Here is a 21,703-nt window from a genome sequence, read left to right on the forward strand (position 1 = left end):
CCGGGAAGGCATGAGCGGAAGCTCGGGGTTGCCGGGAAGGCATGAGCGGAAGCTCGGGGTTGCCGGGGAGGCATGAGCGGAAGCTCTAGGGTTGCCGGGGAGGCATGAGCGGAAGCTCGTGGGTTGCCGGGAAGGCATGAGCGGGAAGCTCGTGGTGCCGGGAAGGCATGAGCGGGAGCTCGGGGTTGCCGGGGAGGCATGAGCGGAAGCTCGAGGGTTGCCGGGGAGGCATGAGCGGAAGCTCGTGGGTTGCCGGGAAGGCATGAGCGGGAAGCTCGTGGTGCCGGGAAGGCATGAGCGGGAAGCTCGTGGTGCCGGGAAGGCATGAGCGGAAGCTCGGGGTTGCCGGGGAGGCATGAGCGGAAGCTCAAGGGTTGCCGGGGAGGCATGAGCGGAAGCTCAAGGGTGCCGCGAAGGCATGAGCGGGAAGCTCGTGAGCGGAAGCTCAAGGGTACCGCGAAGGCATGAGCGGGAAGCTCGTGAGCGGAAGCTCAAGGGTGCCGCGAAGGCATGAGCGGTAAGCTCGTGAGCGGAAGCTCAAGGGTGCCGTGAAGGCATGAGCGGGAAGCTCGTGAGTGGAAGCTCGCGGTGCCTGGAAGGCGTGAGCGGACAAAAGCTCGGCGGTGCCGCTGAGGCACGAGCGCGAAAAGCTTGGCGGTGCCGCTGAGTCACGCGCGCGAAAAGCGCGGCGGTGCCGCTGAGGCACGAGCGCGAAAAGCGCGACGGTGCCGCTGAGGCACGAGCGCGAAAAGCTCGGCGGTGCCGCTGAGGCACGAGCTCGAAAAGCGCGGCGGTGCCGCTGAGGCACGAGCGCGAAAAGCACGGCGGTGCCGCTGAGGCACGAGCGCGAAAGCCTGGCGGTGCCGCTGAGGCACGAGCGCGAAAGCCTGGCGGTGCCGCTGAGGCACGAGCGCGAAAAGCTCGGCGGTGCCGCTGAGGCACGAGCCCGGAGCCCTGTGTTGCCATGAGGCTTTAACGGGTAGCTCGATGGTGACGCCCTGAGGCATGAGCGTGGCCGTTGCTAATTATGCTGGGCTGTATGTATAAGTCCCCGAAGTCCCCAGTCAAGGAGGGTGTTCTTGCGGGTTGATACCAAAGCGTAGCTTTGTGCCGTATATCAAGCATAATTAGTGCGAGTGCGTCGTCCATCTAGAATTGGTTGGAGCGAACGCTTTTGCCCTTTCGGGTGGGCCCCTGCCAGGCCCTGCGAGGAGTCCCCCACTCCTGGCTATAGACCTCCGGATGGTCGGAAAACTGTTTGATGAGGGGAGCTGCACGGAGCAGAGGGTGTTGGGTAGCGAGCCCAATCTTTGGTACCCAAGCGTCAGGGTTAACTGCCGGATCAATGGCTGCCGTGGGCTGTGTTAACTAGTCCCTTGCTGTTTTCTCGAAGGAGAAAAGCTTGACTGCAATGCCGCGTAGCGGTCATTGTCATAATGAGGCGTTGCCTTACCGCTTGGCGGTTGAATGAAAAAATGATAAACACATAGAGCAAGTAATAATATTTTGTTTGAGTGTCCCATGTTTATTTAATTGGGTTGCGATTAAATAGGAGCATGGCATATGTGTCCAGCATGTACTTGTAATGTGGATGCTAATATCATTTTTGCATTTTTGTAGATATGCTAAAGGATCATTGAGATCGGTATGTGAAGCATGGCATATCTAGCATGTGAGGCCTAGAAAGTGTTGCCAAATCTACGAAATGTTGTTGGCATGCTCCAAAGTTTATGGAAGCATGCAAAAGCATACCAAGTGTGATATATTATAGGCATGCTTAGAGGTAGTAAAAGCATGGCATTGGCATGGCGGTAGCTCAAATTGAAAGAGCGTAAAAAATAAGATATAGTTACTTATCTTATGCCGATTTGGAGCGAGTTGGAGTTGGAAATGATCTAAGTACCCAAATCATGTTGGAGTTGTCCAAGCATGAGGCTCCATTGCTCCGGCGACGTTCCTTAGTAGAAGGCTAATGATCTCGTTGATCGAAACGGTGCTTGTGCCTCGTCAACATGAGATAAGGTAAATGATTAGCACTTTTGTTCATATGATGAACTGATCAAGGAATAAAATTTGATTAAATATGTGCAATTAAGAGTTAGTGTACACATATCTGAGAATGTCATGGTTGCGATCATAGTGATATTATTGTTTCACATATATGCATGGCATTAAGTACATGAAAATTAATAAGCATGTGTAGATGAAGGGTTGAATTATGAGAAGCATCATATGCATCTGTATTTGCGTCAAAGCATCAGTGAATACTCTCTCACTAGGATGCTAGCACAGAATACTCTCTTACTAGGATGCTAGCACAGTGATGTAGAGTTTAGTAATGATATTGATTAAAATAACACTTTGAGCATTTGCAGTAAGCAATCAACCAATGCCATGCCGACAAGTTATTTCGCCACACAGATATATATGCATAATTTAAAGTGGCATGGTAATTGAAAACGTGGTGACTGTTACCACAGCCTGAGCCTAGCATGCACCACATGGTGGTAGACATATCTTATTTCAAAAGGTGTTTAATGTACGTTGCACATGTGAGGTAGTCTTTGGCATGCTCAATTTAAATTTATATTGACATAAGAAAGACATGAGGTAACCATGTGCATGCTTGACTAAACATATGGTCGCCAATTGTCAAGGATAAATATAAAACTCACCTTGCTGTCATGTCAATATTCAGTGCATCATAATTGGTGGTGAGTCTTAGCGACAACACTAGATCATATATATATAAAGCATGTATATATACTTGTGCTGTGTCAGATGCTTTTAAGTGTGTCATGCCTTTTGATAGAGGTGCGTGGCTTTCGCATGTTCACCCAAGAAGCATAATATTTTATGTATCTCAACAAGTGGTTAGGATATGGAGACAGAGGCTTATCTTTGTTATATGCCTTTATCGCCACAAAGACTCGGGGAGTTTGAAGTCGTAATTGCAGGCTTGTGTTCGACGTTGCAAAGAAGCAGCTACTGGGCTCAACGTCAGTGAAGGAGATTGCAGATTAATGATCTGACGAGGCTGTCAGATGTAGGTGAGCGGAAGCTCATGAGCAGCATGTTTCTTCTCAGCTGACGTTGCTGGTTGCCGCTGATGAAGTTTAGCGGGAGAGAGTTTCCGCTGAAGGATCTCCGCCGCTACCGCCGACGGAAGTTCAGAAGCCTGCTCTGCCGCTGACTGGAGCTTTGAGTTTTCTTGATGACACACCTGTGATGACCGCCGAATTGCAACGTTGCGGCCATCGTAGCAGGGGCTTGTGTCAACGGTGGATGATTTGAGTGCTGGGCTTGGTCAGCGGCGCTTTGTCCTTGGCCGGCAGAGGAGCTTGGTCAGCGGAGTGTTGTCCAGCGGGTCAGCGTGAACTGTGGTTGGCGGAGCGGAGCTCGTTGATGGAGCTGATGAACAGATCATTGTGCAGCGGACATGGTGGAGCTGCCATGGTGCCCAGAGTAGTTTTCTGGGTGTGGAGAGTTGTCCAGCTGTAGCGGAGCTTTTGGCCGGTGGAGGTTTTTCCGGCGGAGGATGATTCGGTCAGCGGAGAAGCTTTTGGCTAGCGGAGTTCGCTCGGCGGTAGGCCTGTTGGCGGTGGCAGTCAAGCTTGCTGCTCACTTGGAGCTCGGCGGAGGTATTGAGCTAAGCGGAGGCTCGATGCCGGCGGAGGTGGCTAGCGGGAGATGGCTAGCGGAGCTTTGGTCAGCGGTGTACAGTCCGGCGGTGCACAACCGCGGAGATGTTGTCTGGCGGAGGAAGTTGGGCGGTGGTGCCCAGAGTAGTTTGCCGCCACTTTTTTTTTTTTTTTTTTTTTTTGAAGGTTCGGCGTTGACCAACCTTGTCAGCGTTGACCGGACCCTATGGGCGTTGACCAGCCTCCGCCGGGAGTTGACCGACACCGCCGGGCGTTGACCGACTCCGCCGGGCGTTGACCAACCTTAATTTGATGTTTGAATGAGTGTTGAGTCGATACTTTTGAGTCGAAGTTCGTGGTAAGTGACGAAACCTTTGTGTTGGCTTCCCACAGACGGCGCCAATGTTAACGTTAGTGACCGAGGGGTCTCTAGTTAGCTTTAGAGAGAGAGTTGACACAAGATGTATAGTGGTTCACCTCCCGCCTTGGCGGGAGACTACGTCCACTTGAAAGCTTATACTAGTGTGTGTCGAGCCTTGCGGCCTAACATGATTACAAGAGATGTTGTAATGGAGTTGGTTGTGGAATGAATGGTGTTTGAGTGGGAGGAGAGTTCCTTTTATAAGTCAAGGAAGCCATCTCCTTTACATTGTTTTCGATGTGGGACAAGTAACAACTATTCTAGTGTAGAAACTATTCTAGTGTAGAAATGCCTAGTTTGTGGAGGCAACCTTGCAAGGGCGGGAAGGTGGCTTCCCGGTGGCGGATTTGCGACTTCCGGATACCGTAGCGTAGCTTGAACATAGGGCTACACGATGCATGTCTCGGTTGGGCCTTGCCATGGCTTGTGGGTGTCCCAAAGAGGGTGTTACTTATGCTTGGTGATGTAGCAAATACTCCATATTGTTGGAGGTATGTACATACAGTTATGAGTGTAGGCTGCCAGTGTGCAGTTAACTAGTTTAAGTATTCCTTCTTGTTGGAAGTATAGGATCAGCTGTCAACATTGGCTGCTGTCAATGTTGGCTGGCTGCTGCATTCACATATGCATTTACACATGTTGTATTTAGTTGATGTCAACATTGGTTGGCTGCAGCAATTAGTTCATGCATTCACACATGCATTAATTGTTTGTAAGATGCCTATATAAAGCTAGGATGTTGTATCATCTTCATATCTGAAAATAAGATCAAGAGGAATACATTCTTCCTCTCATATTTCATCCTCTCATATTACAATATGGTATCAGAGCAGAAATCCTCATAGGACCTGCATCTATATTGTTCCTACAAGACTCTTGTAGTCCTCTATCATCCTCATTAAGATGACAAAAGGAGAAGGTTCCCTCGTTGCAAAGATAGAAAGCCCAGAAGGGAATCCAAATCAGCGTCTGTGCTCAGTGCTTCTAAATGAGTTCAACTACCTTCCTTGGTCAAGAGCCATCACTTTAGCCCTTGGTGGAAGATCAAAGCTCAGCTTCATCAACAACAAAAGCAAGATCCCAGATGCCTCATCATCTGAATATGAAAGTTGGTTATCCAACGATCAACTTGTCATGTCATGGCTCCTTAATTCAATGGAGCCAAAACTTGCAGAAATCTTCAGTTATTCAGAGTCATCTCGACATCTTTGGGATGCTGTCAAAGACATGTATGGCAACCTAAACAATGCAGCAAGAGTGTTCCAACTCAAAAAGGATCTTGCAGGGATTCAACAAGGTAATCTCTCATTTGTTCAACATCTTGGCAACCTAAAGGCCCAGTGGAATGAACTTGATATGTATAGGCCTCACACCACTGATGCCACCATATTGTTGAAACGAGCTGAAGAAGATAAAATATTCCAATTGCTTGCAAGTCTGGGGTCTGAATATGAGGATCTCAAAAGCCATCTTTTGATGACCCCAGAGCTTCCTTCGTTCGCAACAGTATGCAACTCCATTCAACGTGAAGAAGTGCGCAAAAGGGTGATGAATGTGAACACCAATATTAGAGGGTCAGAAGCTAGAGCATTTGCTGCAAACAAAAGTGTCACAAGCGACAGAACATACAAGGGCAAGAGGCCAGATCTAAAGTGCACACATTGTGAAGGCATTGGACGAGCTGGTATAGGCCACATAAGAGAGAGATGTTGGATATTGCATCCAGAACTGAAACCTAAGTTCAATGAGGAGCAGAAGAATCAAAGAGGCACCACTCAAAGAAGCTCTTACATCTCTAATCCAAAGGGAAACCTCAGCAACACTTCTGAAGGTATGATGAACTTCACATCCAATCCAATAAGTCTTATAAATGAGTTTGCTACATATCTTGAAAAGAAGCAAGGCAGTTTAGAGAGAAATGAAAATGGAAGCACAACTGCTATGCTTGGAAAGTTTGCTGGTTTTTTGGCGAAATCAAACATGGCTTCTTCAGAGGATATACCAGGTATTATTTGTGCCATTTCTACTGCTTTAGATGTCAGTAAGAATCATGATTTTTGGATAGTTGATTCAGGTGCCTCAGATCACATGACAAACAATTCTTCCATATTACATGAGTTTGAAATCTTGTCAAAACCTTCACATGTCTCAATTGCAAATGGCAACAATGTTCCCATCTTAGGAAAAGGAAAATTAAAGCTTTTTTCTGATAGCATCGAGTCATTTGTATTATTTGTACCCTCATTCCCATTCCAACTCTTGTCTGTAGGAAGGTTAACAAACTTATTGGATTGCCTAGCTATTTTCTCTCCTCATAATGTTGTTTTTCAGGATCGAGTGTCCAAGAAGAAGATTGGTGAAGGGTTCTTTCTAAATGGCTTGTACTACATATCAAATTCATCAAGCTTTTCAAAGTGTTTTCTAACAGAGTCCAAATCTGCAATACAGCAACAATTGTGGCATAAACGCCTAGCCCATCCTTCCTTTAATGTTTTGTCAATGTTATTCCCTAATTTTTGTAAAGTCTCCCATAAGTGTGAGACATGTCATATGTCAAAATTTACTAGATTGCCTTTTCAAATCTCTCAATCCAGAGCAACTCAGCCTTTTGAAATTATACATTCTGATGTTTGGGGACCAGCATCCCTAGAATCATTTGATGGCTATAGGTTTTATGTCACCTTTATTGATGATTTTACTCGAACCACTTTTGTGCATCTTTTGAAATTCAAGAGTGAAGTCTTCAAGTGTTTCCAAGATTTTCATAACCTTGTCACAAATCATTTTTCATCAAAAATTTGCATTTTAAGGTCAGACAATGGCACTGAATACACATCCAAAATCATGACTGATTATCTTAGTGCTCAAGGGATTATTCATCAAACCAGCTGTGTGGGAACACCACAACAAAATGGTATTGCAGAACGCAAAAATAGAGATTTACTTGAGAAGGCTAGGGCCTTAATGCTTCAAACAAATGTTCCAAAAAAATTCTGGTCTCAAGGAATTCAAACTGCAGCTTACATCATCAACAGATTGCCTAGCAGTGTGTTAAATTTCAAATCTCCTTTTGAAGTTCTAAAAGGTCGAAAAGTTGACATAACACACCTTCGAGTATTTGGCTGTACGTGTTTTGTACATGTTCAGTCAAATCACCGAGATAAGTTTGATCCTAGAGCTGTCAAATGTGTGTTCCTCGGGTACTCATCTACCCAAAAGGGATACAAGTGTTACAATTCACAGACCAGAAAATTGTTTGTTTCAAGGGATGTTCGTTTTGATGAGTCTGCCACTTTCTTTCAGTTATCTGACAATGAACCTCAGGGGGAGCATATTTGTGACTTGTTTCCCACTCCAATTCCTGTTGAAGCTGCAATAGGCACTCCTAGTTCACCACAACTAGTTCAACAATTTGCAAACACTGAAGAGGTGCCGACAGAGTCCAATACTCAAGATGATCAACAAGAAGTTGTACCAAACACATCTCAACCTCGAAGAAACCCACCAAGGATGAGACATCCACCACCAAGACTTCAGGACTATGAGACTTACACACCACGTTATCCTCTTGCACAAGTTGCTCATTCCATCAATACCTCCTCTTCTCATAGTGCTTTCCTCATCAAGATTTCCAAAGAAACTGAACCAAGGAATTTTGAAGAAGCAAATCAGTCACCCATTTGGAAGAAAGCTATGCATGATGAACTCAAAGCCCTTGATGACAACAGAACTTGGAGTATAGTCAAACTTCCCAAAGGCCAGAAAATTGTAGGGGCAAAATGGATTTACAAAATCAAGTTCAACTCCGATGGTTCAATTGAGCGGCACAAGGCAAGGTTAGTTGCTCGTGGCTTCACTCAAACCTTTGGTGTTGATTATAAAGAGACTTTTGCTCCAGTTGCTAAAATGAACTCAGTTCGAGTTTTGTTATCTGTTGCTATAAATTGTGGCTGGTCTCTATACCAAATGGACGTCAAGAATGCATTCTTGCACGGAGATCTAGAAGAAGATGTGTATATGAGATTACCTCCTGGTCACCCACGTGAAAGCGAAGCTGGAATGGTGTGCAAACTTCACAAGGCCCTATATGGTTTGAAACAATCCCCACGTGCTTGGTATTCCAAACTGAGTTCGGTCCTTCTTGCCTCAAGCTTTAAGCGAAGTCATGCAGACTCCTCCTTATTTGTTCGACGTGGCAAGGCTGGCACGTTGGTTGTTCTAGTATATGTGGATGACTTAATCATCACTGGAGATAATGTGGATGGGATTAAGTCTCTCAAGTTAGCCTTGCACAACACCTTTGCCATCAAAGATCTTGGACCATTGAAGTACTTTCTGGGAATTGAAATGGATCACTCCTCGAATGGTATGTTCTTAAATCAACGTAAATATGTTGTTGATCTTCTTGATGAGGCAGGAATGAAGGAGAGTAAGCCTGCACGCACTCCTCTTAGTAGCAGACTTAAAATAGATGTTGAAGGAGAGCCTCTCTCGGATATTTGTGTTTATCAACGTCTTGTGGGTAAGCTCATCTATCTCACCATTACAAGACCAGATATCACTTACGCTGTGAGTTTGGTTAGTCAATTCATGCACTCTCCTACAACTCATCATCTACAAATTGTCAAAAGGATTCTTCGCTACTTAAAGGGCACAGTTGATCGAGGAATTATTATGAAGAACAATGGTCACTTCAACCTTGTGGGCTACTCAGACTCTGACTGGGCAGGCAATTCCATTGATCGAAAGTCTACAACTGGGTATTGTACCTTCATTGGAGGCAATCTAGTTACCTGGAAAAGTAAGAAACAAACGGTGGTTGCTCGTTCTAGTGTCGAAGCTGAGTATCGTGCAATGGCATCCATAGCTTGTGAACTCATATGGTTAAAGACATTGTTGGGTGACTTAGGCATTATATGCCCTGCACCCATAACTCTACATTGTGACAACCAGGCTGCCATGCATATTGCAGCCAATCCTGTCTTCCATGAACGCACCAAACATATTGAAGTAGACTGTCACTTTGTTCGAGATCAGGTTCAGTCTAAGCTTATTGAAACAGTATACACACGATCATGCGATCAACTAGCAGATATTTTTACGAAGATTCTCGCTTCCGCTCAGTTTGACCGTCTGCTTTCCAAGCTTGGCTCAAGGGACTTCCCTGATCCAGCTTGAGGGAGAGTGTTGGAAGTATAGGATCAGCTGTCAACATTGGCTGCTGTCAATGTTGGCTGGCTGCTGCATTCACATATGCATTTACACATGTTGTATTTAGTTGATGTCAACATTGGTTGGCTGCAGCAATTAGTTCATGCATTCACACATGCATTAATTGTTTGTAAGATGCCTATATAAAGCTAGGATGTTGTATCATCTTCATATCTGAAAATAAGATCAAGAGGAAGACATTCTTCCTCTCATATTTCATCCTCTCATATTTCAATACTTCTCATAAGCAAAAGCTTATACCTTGCACTTATTTGGGGCTTTAAATGATGATTTCAATTTGAGTCTTTTGGCGTGCCATGGTAGCTAGCCACCTTTTTTTCTTGCTTGTTACTGTTTTAGGAAGGCTTTATAGCAGCTTCTCGGTTTTTCTGCAGTCGTAGTTTCTTTGCCGTATATAATGCAGTTTTCTGTTGATAACTGCTTATGATGGTTAACTTCCAATTATAATTACCATTAGCAGTCACCACTCAGTTCTGTCAACCCAAGTTTTTGCAGACTAGAGGGTGAGCAGGGATAGATGTGGTTGAAATACAGAACTTGGGTAATGTACAGAGAAGCTTTAGCGATGTACTATTACTGGAAAGTGTTTCTCATGTACTTTTAGGTGAAATTGTGCAAAATAATGGATGATATGCATTCTACTTTACTCTCTTTTACAGGTAATAGCATCAGAATGGTTGGTTGCAACAACTTTCCTTCTCCCGATTAGAGCTCCAGTAATGTAAACATCGTTTGCTGTTCACTTGAAATACTTGGTTCCTTGTTATAATCTTTTCCTTCGACTTGAAATTTGATGTAATTGAACCATTGTGCTCATCACTTGCAGGTTCCAAGATGCTAGAGTTGGACTTCATCGGAAGAGTTGTAGCACCCTACAACGGCGGTAAGTGCTGAATTGCTGATATCCATGGTGGCATTTTGCGGTTGTAACTATTCATTGTTTAGACGACTGTACCGATTAATCAAGCTCAAGAATGGCCTCACTGCATTGCTAGCACTATCCTGAGATTGGAGATTCCCAACTCTCCAAGGGCTCTGAGGAAGCTGATGAAGAAGACGAAGATTGTAAAGGAGAGGATGAAGATGATGAGGAGAAGATGAAGATGAAGATGAACTGGAGCAGAAAAAGGAAGGGGATTCTCAGACTAAGAAGGTTGGTGTTCTGATTTGTGTTGAAAATTTGCAATACCCAACTTGTATTGGAGTTTATTATTGAAAACCCAGTATTGGAGTTTATTATTGAAAACCCAGTTGTTGGAATTTAATAAAATCAGTGTTAGGTTGATGAAAATGCAGAGGTTGGAAAAGATTGGAACTTTATGGCTATCGGACCGAAACCCAATTACATAAACTAAAATATCAATGCTTGGTTAGTAGTACTTGTAGATGGCACCATCATTCTTTTTCACACAAATCTTAAGTTTCTTGAGCTAATTTGGATGTAGCTTTTGCTGTGTGTTTGGTTGTCTTATGTCCAAGTATAATTACTGAGAATGATACCGTGGAATGGTGATTACTAAGTCTAGTTACTAGCATTTTGTTTGATTGGATAAATGAACTTGATTGCTCTGTCTTTGCTGGCAGCAGTAGCAATGTGTGTAGGAATAGGCAGCTTCTGTGACCCTCCTGAGGCACAGTGGCTTGGACACTTTTTAGGTCTGTGTTACACGTGTGCATATGCTTAATCAAAGCGTGGTTAAATTTATGATGTGCAGACTTAACTTATACATGTATGTTGTGCGTGCAGAACACATGCTCTTTATGGGGAGTACAGAATTTCCTGATGAAAAGGAGGTATGTTTGGCGATCGAGTATTTTCGTCTTGCCAGTTAACTTGGTTTTGATTCGCAAATCTTTGGGAATGCACGTGCTCCTTTGTGTTCTTTATCACAAATTGAGATTTACTGAGAGCTCATGGAAGTGATTCAGCAGCATCATTTTTCTTTCTAATAGAGGTTACTACATGGAAAATCAAGAATTATATCTACTTCTCATTTACCGACATCATCGACTTGCCTTTCTATCCATACAAGTGGAGGATGACTTGCTTGTTCTTTTTGCTGCAAACCTCCTCGCCTATATGTCAGGCTGCATTTAACAACTAAGTAACCGTTGTATGTTCTTTAACTAACTATTAGTGTTTAGGAGATTAAAAGATGGGTTTTTGTGTTGTTCTCACTTGATTAGGAAATAACTACTGTTTCGTTCAGTTTGTTATGCCCTCATCTTAGCCCTTTGACTTAAATCTTACTGGATTGGATACTAATAGTTTGTATCTTGGTAGCTTGCATGCAACTTAATATGGAAAAGTATGTGCTACACTGCTATAGTACTATGTTATGGTTATCACTTGTTCTGACCCGTTTCTTTGCTAGTATGACAGTTACTTGTCCAAGCACAGAGGGTGTTTAAATGCATACACGGAAGTAGAGCATACTTGCTACCATTTTGAAGTGAAACGAGAGTTTCTCAAGGGTGCCTTGACAAGGTAGGTACTGAGCTCTTCAAGTGCTCAATTTTAGTTAGTCATTTCCTTGGTATCGAAGATATTTGTGATTGGTAAAGTGAGGTTGTAAATTTTGGTGATGCTTCCTGCATTGATATTTAGTATTAGCTTTGTCTCACTCATTCATATGAAAATTTGAACGGATATATGTCTGCTAGTCATACTTATGTTCCAAAACAAATGTGAATTGACTACAGGATCTGTGGTGTAAAAGAATATTTTGGGATGGACATGAGATTTCGGTTGCAAATCTAAGAACTAATTGTGTTCTTTGTGGTCCCTCAACATCTCATGTGTTATATCATTTCAGTGAATTCTAATCAAATATGTAATAGTTGAAGCTCTCATTTAGTAGAATATTGTTGCATATATATGTTACTGTAGCAATATATTTCCCTCTGTCAAAACTTTCCATTTGTTCACCGTTTACATTTCTATTTCAGCAACTTGACTTCTGTTTACTGGGGGCACTTTGATTTATCATATTTTCTCAGTTCTTTGTTTCACCCCTTGTAAAAATTGAAGCCATGGAGCGGGAGTTACAGGCTGTAGATTCAGGTGCCTGTCACTCTTGTCTGAGTTTATTGATATCAGTCTTTCCTTTAAGAAATGTCCCAGTTTTGCTAAACAATAGTGCAGCATACAAGTTTCTTATTGCTGAATGGTATTCTATGTTAAACAAATGGAATGCAGAGTTTAACCAGGTTTTGCAGAACAACTTCAATGCCATACAGCCTCACCTGGTCACCCATTTAATAGATTCGCATGGGGTAAAACTTAAATATTGGGGTTTTACTTTTATCTTTCCTTTTCTTTTTGCTCAAATGAGATTTTTATTATGTATGCAACTAATTTTAGTTGTGTATACATGAAAGGGAATAAAAAGAGCTTGAGTGATGCCATGGAAAAAGGGATCAACTTGCAGGAACAAATATTGAAATTGTACAGAGATTATTACCATGGTGAATTAATGAAGCTAGTTGTCATAGGAAGAGCTGAAAGTTTTCATCTCTTTGTCTTGTTGTTTTCTTTGTTTTTACCATTGTCTTGTGAAAGTTGAAAAATAAAAAATAAAAAATAAAAATGCAAAATATAATTCATGTGAGCAAAATTGGTATATAACCAAAATATAAGAAGGGAAGTCAAGACTCAAGAGTAATAAGGTTTTGAGTTCTCAGAAACAAAGCTTGTACAAAACAAAGCTGAGAGCAGAAACTAGACGCAATTGTTGAATGTGAAGATGATGCTCAGCCGCAGAACAAGAGGTATGCCTTCTTCTCTTCCTGTTCCCCTCATCAACAATTTCATGGCTTTGTTTCATTCGAGAGAAACCCTTCTAGGAAATCGACCCAATATTATTGTGAGTAACGTTGAGGATGCTTCGATGTTGTTCCATGAAATGCTTCACTCCCGTCCTCTGCCTTCTGTTATCCCTTTCACTCCGATATTAGGTCAACTTGTCAAATTGAAACACTATTCTGCCGCCATCACTTTGAATAGACAAATGCTTCTCTGTGTCACTATACTCTGTCTATTATCATCAACTGCTATTCCCATTTGAATCAAATCGGGTTTTGGCTTATTTGTCTTGGGAAATTTCTTCAAATTGGGTCTTCAACCAAATGTTATTACATTCAACACTCTAATCAACAGCTTTGTTCTCAAGAATCAAGTGCCTGAGGCTGCACGAATTTTCAGCAAAATGCTGGAGGCAGGTCATTGTAAGCCCAATGTGGTTACTTTCACCACACTAATAAAGGGCTTTTGCATGATAGGGAACTACAATTCTGCCATTACTTTACTTGGGAAGATGGAAGAAATAGGATGCGAGCCTAACATAGTTTCCTATAACACCATCATCGACTGTCTTTGCAAGGATACACTAATTGATGAAGCAATGAATCTCTTCTCAGAAATGATCAGTAGGGGTATTGCTCCAGATGTTGTCACTTACACCTCTTTGATTCAGGGATTCTGCAATTTAGGCCAGTGGAAACAAGCTACAAGGTTGCTTAATGAAATGTTGAGTAAACGTATCTTTCCAGATGTCATCGCCTTCAATGTCTTGGTTGATACATTCTGTAAGGAAAGGATGGTTGTGGAAGCCAAAAGAGTGATTGACATGATGATTCAAAGACAAATTGAACCTACTGTGGTTACATACAGTTCTCCTATGGACGGTTACTGTTTGCAAAGAGAAATGGATGAGGCAAGACAAATTTTTGATCTTAGGATTAGCAAGGCCTCCATGGTTAATGTTTGGAGTTGTAACATATTGATTAACAGATATTGCAAGGCTAAAAAGATCGATCAGGCTTACAAGATCTTCAAGGAGATGCGCCGTATGGAACTTGTTCCCAATCCCGTTACTTATACCACTCTTATTGATGGTTTTTGCAAAGTAGGGAGAATTCAAGAAGCAGAAAAGCTGTTCTCTCAGATGCAACGTTGTGGCCAACATCCAAATGTTCGAACTTATGCTGTTCTGCTTGATGGCCTGTGTAACAACTAGCAACTTTCTACGGCAATAGAATTGCTTAAAGAAATGGAAGCCAACAAAGTAGAACTTAATATTGTAGTTTACACTCTTGTTATTGAAGGTTTGTGCAAAGCTGGAAAAATTGAATCCGCAAGAGATCTCTTCTGTGGTTTGTCATCAAAAGGAGTTCAGCCTGATGTCAGTTCATACACTGTAATGATTCAAGGACTTTGTCATCATGGCTTAATAATTGAAGCAGAAAAGTTGCTGAGAGAAATGGGATGAAAAGGATGTTCCCCAAATGATTGCACCTATAACACCATTATCCGAGGGTTTTTAAATAACAATGAGACGTCATGGGCTACGAGACTTATTCAAGAAATGCTTGAGAGGGGTTTCTCTGCAGATGCATCAACTATGGAATTGATTGTTGATTTATTGTCGAAGGATATAGTAGATCCGGCTTTGTTGCCTCTGTTAAAAGATTCATAATAAAGTTGATTTGAACTCTATTAAGCTCAGGTATGTCAATTTCTTCACCGCTCCAATGGTTTTAATTTCAATTAGCTGTTTTTTATTTCACTTAATTAGATTCAGATTCAGAATTATAGATCGGAATTTAGACTCTCTGTGATACAAGAATAGGATTCGCTCCTTCCACTTCATTAGTTTATTATTGATCTTGGCCTTAGTATTGCAACTACAGTTATGAGTTATGACCTTAGGTAACTACAAACTTGGGTCATGTGATTGGATTGGTTTCTGTAATCCAGCTTTGTTCTTGTTGTGAAAAGACTCATAATAAAGTTGATTTGAACATTTGAAACAGATCACTTTCTTAGTATGAGAAGGGAATGTGAGAGTTCTGCACCTATTAAAACCTTGGATGTATAGTACACATTATCTATTAGCATTGTCATTTCCTAAATCAAATAGCATTTTAGCATTGTCATATCCTTATCTTTATAATTTGGAACTTTCATTGCTATTGACTAATTCTAGCTAGATTGATATAGTGCTAGTTATCTGCTAAATCAGTAAGATTTATTGATATGCAGATTAGAGTTATTAGGAAAGAAGCTAGTTGATTATGGTACATTGTGTTTATGGAGATCTTTATCTTACAGGTAGCAGTACGTAGTACACCTGAATGATGTTTTGATATTCACATATTGTTATATCTGTCAAGTAAGTTGGCAACGGAAGCTCACATAGTTACAGAGCATCCCTTTTAAGCATATAACTCAGATATTAGTTATGATTTACTTGGCACTTTCTCAGCAAGTAAAAGATGCTTTATACAAGTTGAAAAATGCCGGTTAATCATCGAACAGGAACTAGCTAGAAAGTATCAGTAGAGAGTTGGATGAGTAAATGATTTTTGAGTTGGTTAAAGATATTCATCCTGCGGTGAGGTCCAGAAAGAAACTTGGTAATCCATTTTTAGTGAGATTATAAGGAATGTTATTGTTGGTGGTGGACAGAAATCAGAATGATTTCTATCTTTAGTTTAAGGAGTCTATTAGCTGCTGCCAACAATTTCTATGAGGCTAATAAGCTAGGAGAGGGAGGGTTGGGCCTGTTTAAAACTGTAACACTTCCACACCACTCTCCTTCATGATTTTAGTAGTTTACCTCAGATTCGTAATGAAGTGATTCTGTGTCTCAGATTTGCTTTCTTTAATAGGGGATTTTGCCTGAAAATCAAGAAGTAGCCATAAAGTGACTGTCAAAGAAGTCCGGCGTAGGATATAAGTAGTTCATGAATGAGTTGAAGCTTATAGCCAAGCTTCAACATACGAATCTTGTTAGGCTGTTCGGTTGTTGTGTTGAAGAGGAGGAATTGATATTGATCTACGAGTACATGCCCCATAGAAGTTTGGACGAACTTTTGTTTGGTATTTTCTCATTACTTCTGAGATTAATTCTTTGATCATCATTCTAAAAAAAAAAAAAAAAAAAAAAATTCTTTGATCATACTCGTGTTCTTCGTTGTTTGTCCAATCAGATCCATGTGTAAACACAAAATTGGATTGGAGTAAACACTTCCAAATTTTGAAAGGTATTGCTCAAGGGGTACTTTACATCCACAAGCACTCCAGATTTAAAATCATTTACAGGGATCTAAAAGCTAGTGTTATTTTGTTGGATGGAGAAATGAGTCCCAGAATTTCCGACTTCAGAATGACAAAGATATTCAAGAAGAATCAAACTGAAGCAAATACCAACAGGGTTGTCAAAACGTAATACGTATTTGTAGCACATGATTTCAATCACTTAACACATCGGCTGAAAGATGTTGGCCAATAGATAAGAAAAAATGACGATCATTGCTGATGGTATCACAAAATTATGAGATTTTGGTCTGGTGATTTGTATGAGATTGTATTGGAGATTTCTTTGAAGGCAAATTTCATTAATCTGGTGATACATTGTTCAAGAGAATCTGTTCTAGCCAAGTAGGACGCGCTCCCTTCCGCAACAAAGGGCCTCACATAACGAGAAATTTTTTTGTGCTACGGTCATGCTGACATGGTTTGACGAGTTAATAAAATATTGACATGTGGTATTATTTATTGAAAATGAGATTACACCTCAAAATTAACCAAACTGACAGCCACCTTCTTCTTCCCAGAGATCTCAATGTCTTCACATATCTGTTCATGAACACAACCCAAATCCAAATGTTTTACCCTAAATCAAGTATTCCTAAACCCTATTTTACTGATCGGGTAATTGTGCTCTATTCATAAAAAGTTAAAAACCACATTTTTGGCCTCTTAATTGTGCTCTATATTTGCTTCCTTCTTCTTCTTCTTGTTTTTTTACTGCCTCTCACTCATCTTGGCATTTGCTAAGTTCATTTTTGTCTCTCTGCAAATAATTAACTTGAAACATCCTCCTTCCACAAAAGTGCAAAACCCCAAAATCAATGTGAATGTTATTCTATATATGAAATCAATATAAGAATAGAAAATCAGTGAAGAGGGTACTTTTGGAGAGTTGGGTTTAGATCTGGGAGCATAAAGAAAAGAAAATAAATGAAATGAATTTTGGTAGAATTGAAGGTTGAAGGTATTGATGGAACAGCAAAGAAGGCAATGAGATTGAAACTAGTTTTTGGGATGACGGCGAGAGAATGTACAAGTATATAACAGTGTTTGAGTTTGGTGATGAGGTGTAATCTCATTTAAATAAATAAGACTACTTGTCAATATTTTATTAACTCGTCAAACCATGTCAGCATGCTGACATGGCTTGACTGTAGTACAGAAAAATTTATCGAAAATAACACCCTCACAACTCAAAGAGTTTTTCTATTGGAACCTCCAAATTTACTCACTTGACCTCCTATGTTTTTTAGTTTTTACACCTCCTATCAACTTTGCAAGTACTAAATTTACTCACTAAACCTCACTAGAGTTCCTCAAATAACCTCATTCATATAATTTGCAAACAAACTATTATGTTTAAAATAAAAAAAACTTAGTCATTTCAATGATTTAATTACTCTATAAATCATAATTACATATCCATTCCTTAATCAGATAACATAAATCTCTTTTTCAATAAAAGCAAATCAAACACAAGGTATTGAGAACCACTGCAAGTGACTTAGTGATTTTTGCCTAGTTGGGTGTGCTCCCCAACCTAGGTTCGAACCCCGAAGCTGTCAAAGTGGTCAGACACTATGCTGCAATGCACAGTTGGAGCATTTCACATGCGCCGAAAGGATTTATCTTGGGCCTAGGAAGCCTTTGGGTTCCCCTTTACAAAGTCAGAAAAAAAAAAAAAAAAAAAACACAAGGTATTGAGTTTCAAAAATTAATTTCTAATCAACAAGAAAATAACATGAACTATTATGTGGCTTTTTTTTTCTTTTTTAGCTGTGCAAAAAAAAAAGATTAATCATTTTTTCTTAATGTTTATTTTATTTTCTCTATTTTTTGTATCTCATGATTAATTATTTAAATATTTATTTAGTTTTCTTTTAATTACTAGCTCTTTTTTTTTTTTTTTTTTACAAATATAATGGATAGACTTAGATTTAGGTCATAATATGATTTATTTTGTTTTTCCTCACATTGGTGAGTTCAGTATGTATATCATACATTTTTTTTGTCACATGATCTTAATCATAGTTTTAATTCTTATTAAATATATATGAATACTTTAATGAGTATGTAGTGAAATTGAAAAATGAAAATAGATAAGGAAAATAATAAGGAATACAATCTAGGGGAAATGATCATTTACCCAATTTCAGCTTAAAAATTGCCCACTTGCTCCACTACCAGTTTTTTAACCTCATTTATCCAAAACACTCTAAGAGATTATTTCCCTAATACCCAATTAATTCTTTTTTTATTCTTTTTATTTATTTTTGGGACTTTTTTGCTCTCTCCTTCTTTCTCACTTAGAGAGAAAAGTCATCCTCCACCTTGCTGTGCTCCGGTGACCAGTGGCCGGCCGCGGGCTCCGGCGACCGGTGATCTCAATCCCGAATCCGGCTACCGGACCGGTGACCGCATTCCGGCGGCCGATTTTATTGCCCCCTAATAATACCCAGTAATCATATTATTGCCCCCCAATAAACATATTATTGCCACCCAGTAACAAGTTTATTAGGGATCAATAATTAATTAAAAATGAAGATGTTTATAATTTTGAAAGTCTTTATAGGTTTATCCAAATGAATAATCTTATTATCCCGTAATAATCTTATTATTGCCCCGTAATAATCTTATTATTGACCCCTAATAATCGTATTATTGACCCGCAATAGACATAATAACTCCTTAATAAAACCTTTTTTTTTCATTCTTCTTTCTTCTTTCCTTCCTTATAAGCTTTCTGCTCACAGTATACCCAAAAAAAAAAAAAATTGCTCTGGGCACCCACCAAAGTGTGAGACCGACTCTTTTTTTGCCGGTGCTTTCCCGGCGGCGATTTGGAGGCTGGGGTTGTGACGCGTTCATCTTTCTCGGAAGTCTGGGGTCGTCGATCTTTCTCGGTTCTAAGGGGAGCAGAGTCGAATCAGGCTGGGATCGGAGTCAAATCGGCGTTAGGGCTGAGTTGTGGCAATAGGTCTTGGGTCGTTGGATCGATGGTTTGGGAGACAGCGGCGCTTGTTGGATCGGTGGATCGGCGATCGTTGGATCGATGGTGTGAATTCGAATCCGGATGCAGTGCTCCGATCTTGGGGCTGGCTTGGGATGGGACTCATAACGGTTGAGATCGTCTCTGATGGCGGTGGAGACTTGATGGTGGTGTTGCCTCGAAGCCGGTGGTGGGTCGCCGGAGCAGCCATGGCTGAGAGAGAGAGTCTGAGATGAGTATTTGAGAAAAATAGAGAAATCGGTGAGGAGGAGGGGAGAGAGAGAGAGAGAGAGAGAGAGAGAGGAGTGTAATTTATTAATTAAAATAAGGTTAATACTGTCAATATATGTTAGATTGGGCAAATGGGGTTAAAAAACTCTTAGTGGAGTAAGTGGGCAATTTTGAAGCTGAAATTGGGTAAGTGGTCACGGCCCCTACAATCTAATGTTATTGAATTGGAAAGTCTAGAAAAAATTAATATAATATTTATTTGATATAATTATTGTCCTTAGTAGTCATTTGATAGTAGGTTATATATGTCATTTCATAATTCAAAATAATGTGAGGTCAAGTGAGCAAATTTAAAGGTCTTAATAGAAACACTCCAACTCAAATCGCGAACTCAAATCTAGGAGGTTGATATCATGCACCAAAGATGAATTCCATCATATCAATCTGATGCTGGAATCAAGGCTCAAAGCGAACAGTTAATTGGAATATAGATTATGAAATTAGATACTATTATTTACACAATTTTTTTTCAAATAATTATTTAACAAAAACTTATTGCAAGATTAAAAAAAATAACTAGAAAAATAAAAAAGCATATGAAATAAAAGTATATAAAAAAAAATAAAAAACTAGTATTTGGCACTTTTATTTATATTAAAAAGTGTTGAAAGATATCAGGATTATGTGTGTCTTACCAAACTAGGATTACTTTCTATAGTTGTAATAGGAGAGAATGTTCTACATTTCTAGATCTAATTAGAATGGGATTCCTTGTACTCAAAGATTATGTATTTGTACTCCCTATATATAAGGGTTCCTATTATCAATGAAGGACACAAACTATAATCCCGATTCTCTCTACAGTTCTCTTTTCCTTAAACACGTTATCAGCACGAGTCCTAACCCTGAATCAAAAGCCAAAAATTATTCTTTCTTCTTCTCTAAGCTATGAAACCCTAGAACTCTACCCTAGGATTACCTAGTGTGCCGCCACCCGTGCCTACCAGGGCACCTTTTGCACGCCTACTCAAAACCGGATTAGCTTCGTACGCCTGCATCAACACGCCCGTGCGTCAGCCTCACTAAGCAAGATCAGGTAACAGGAAAACACCAAGTAAGTTTTTATAAAAGTTCCTGCTTTCTTTTAAATTTTTTTTCTTGTACTCGGGGACTTCCAAAATCCCTTCTCCTATAACCCACCTTTCTTGTAACGTGGGTTCAATTCATAAAAGAGGAACTATGTGGAGTTCACGCTAAATTACGAATTGAGAGAGTTCGTAAACTACAAACTAAGAGCATTCGTAAGCTACGGACTAAGAGCGTTCATGAGCATCGAAATTTGACCACTCAAACATCATTGTTTCGGTCTAATCCAAACTTCTTGGAAATCGATTTCTTAGTAGCAAAGAGGCTCGGAAATCTTATATTAGTTGTCGTGGAAGTTTTTACTCCGAAACTAATCTCTCCTTCATTTTTGAATGTTGAATGCAAACCTGCAAAAAATCGACTTCACTAAACTAGATTCGAATAGAATGACATTGGTTATCACCAATGGGTGAATAATGTCTAGAATCACCTTTCTAGTAGTGGGATTCTGTGGAGTAGAGATCACAAAACAGGAATTAATTGAGAAAACCCTCTCAACCTTCCCTGTTTCAGCATTAATGGTTGCAAAGCAATATAGGCTTGAGTGCAATGCCAGACGGATCACGAGGTTTCATCAGCTTATCACTGCTATGTCAGTTGCTGAGAAACATGACAATATACTCATGAAAAACTATAATTCAAGGCCCGTTGGAACTAAGAGTGTTCACGAGGCGAATTATAATAACGCACCTAAAGGAGGGTGCAAGGAGTGGAACCCTAAAGTTAAGGGATAACAAAATGGACGTGTGGTCCATACAACCTCCCTATAAACGAAGGAAACCACCAGATTGATGCTCGGACACATGGCAACGTTGGCCAGCGTGGGAGAGGCAAAGCCGGTACCGCCAGCCATGGTAGTGCTGCCACCAACATCCCTAGGGGACGTCCAAATGCACAAAGTGCATCTTAATCAAAGGGTGAGGTATGCTATGGATGTGAATCTTCAG

At 40.6% G+C, this 21,703-nt stretch overlaps 1 protein-coding gene across 1 annotated transcript; it reads left to right on the forward strand.

Annotated features, from left to right (window-relative positions):
* Nucleotides 1-9,916: 9,916 nt before the first annotated feature.
* LOC133730262 (pentatricopeptide repeat-containing protein At1g63400-like) lies at nt 9,917-14,564 on the forward strand. The gene is made up of 7 exons (XM_062157888.1): nt 9,917-9,953; nt 10,121-10,177; nt 10,309-10,447; nt 11,010-11,088; nt 11,670-11,782; nt 13,454-14,301; nt 14,401-14,564. The coding sequence occupies exons 1-7, from the start codon at nt 9,917-9,919 to the stop codon at nt 14,562-14,564; spliced, it is 1,437 nt and encodes a 478-aa protein (XP_062013872.1).
* The last annotated feature ends 7,139 nt before the right edge of the window (nt 14,565-21,703 follow it).

This window comes from Rosa rugosa, chromosome 2 (assembly GCF_958449725.1).
Source record: "Rosa rugosa chromosome 2, drRosRugo1.1, whole genome shotgun sequence".
NCBI classification, from domain to species: Eukaryota; Viridiplantae; Streptophyta; class Magnoliopsida; order Rosales; family Rosaceae; genus Rosa; species Rosa rugosa.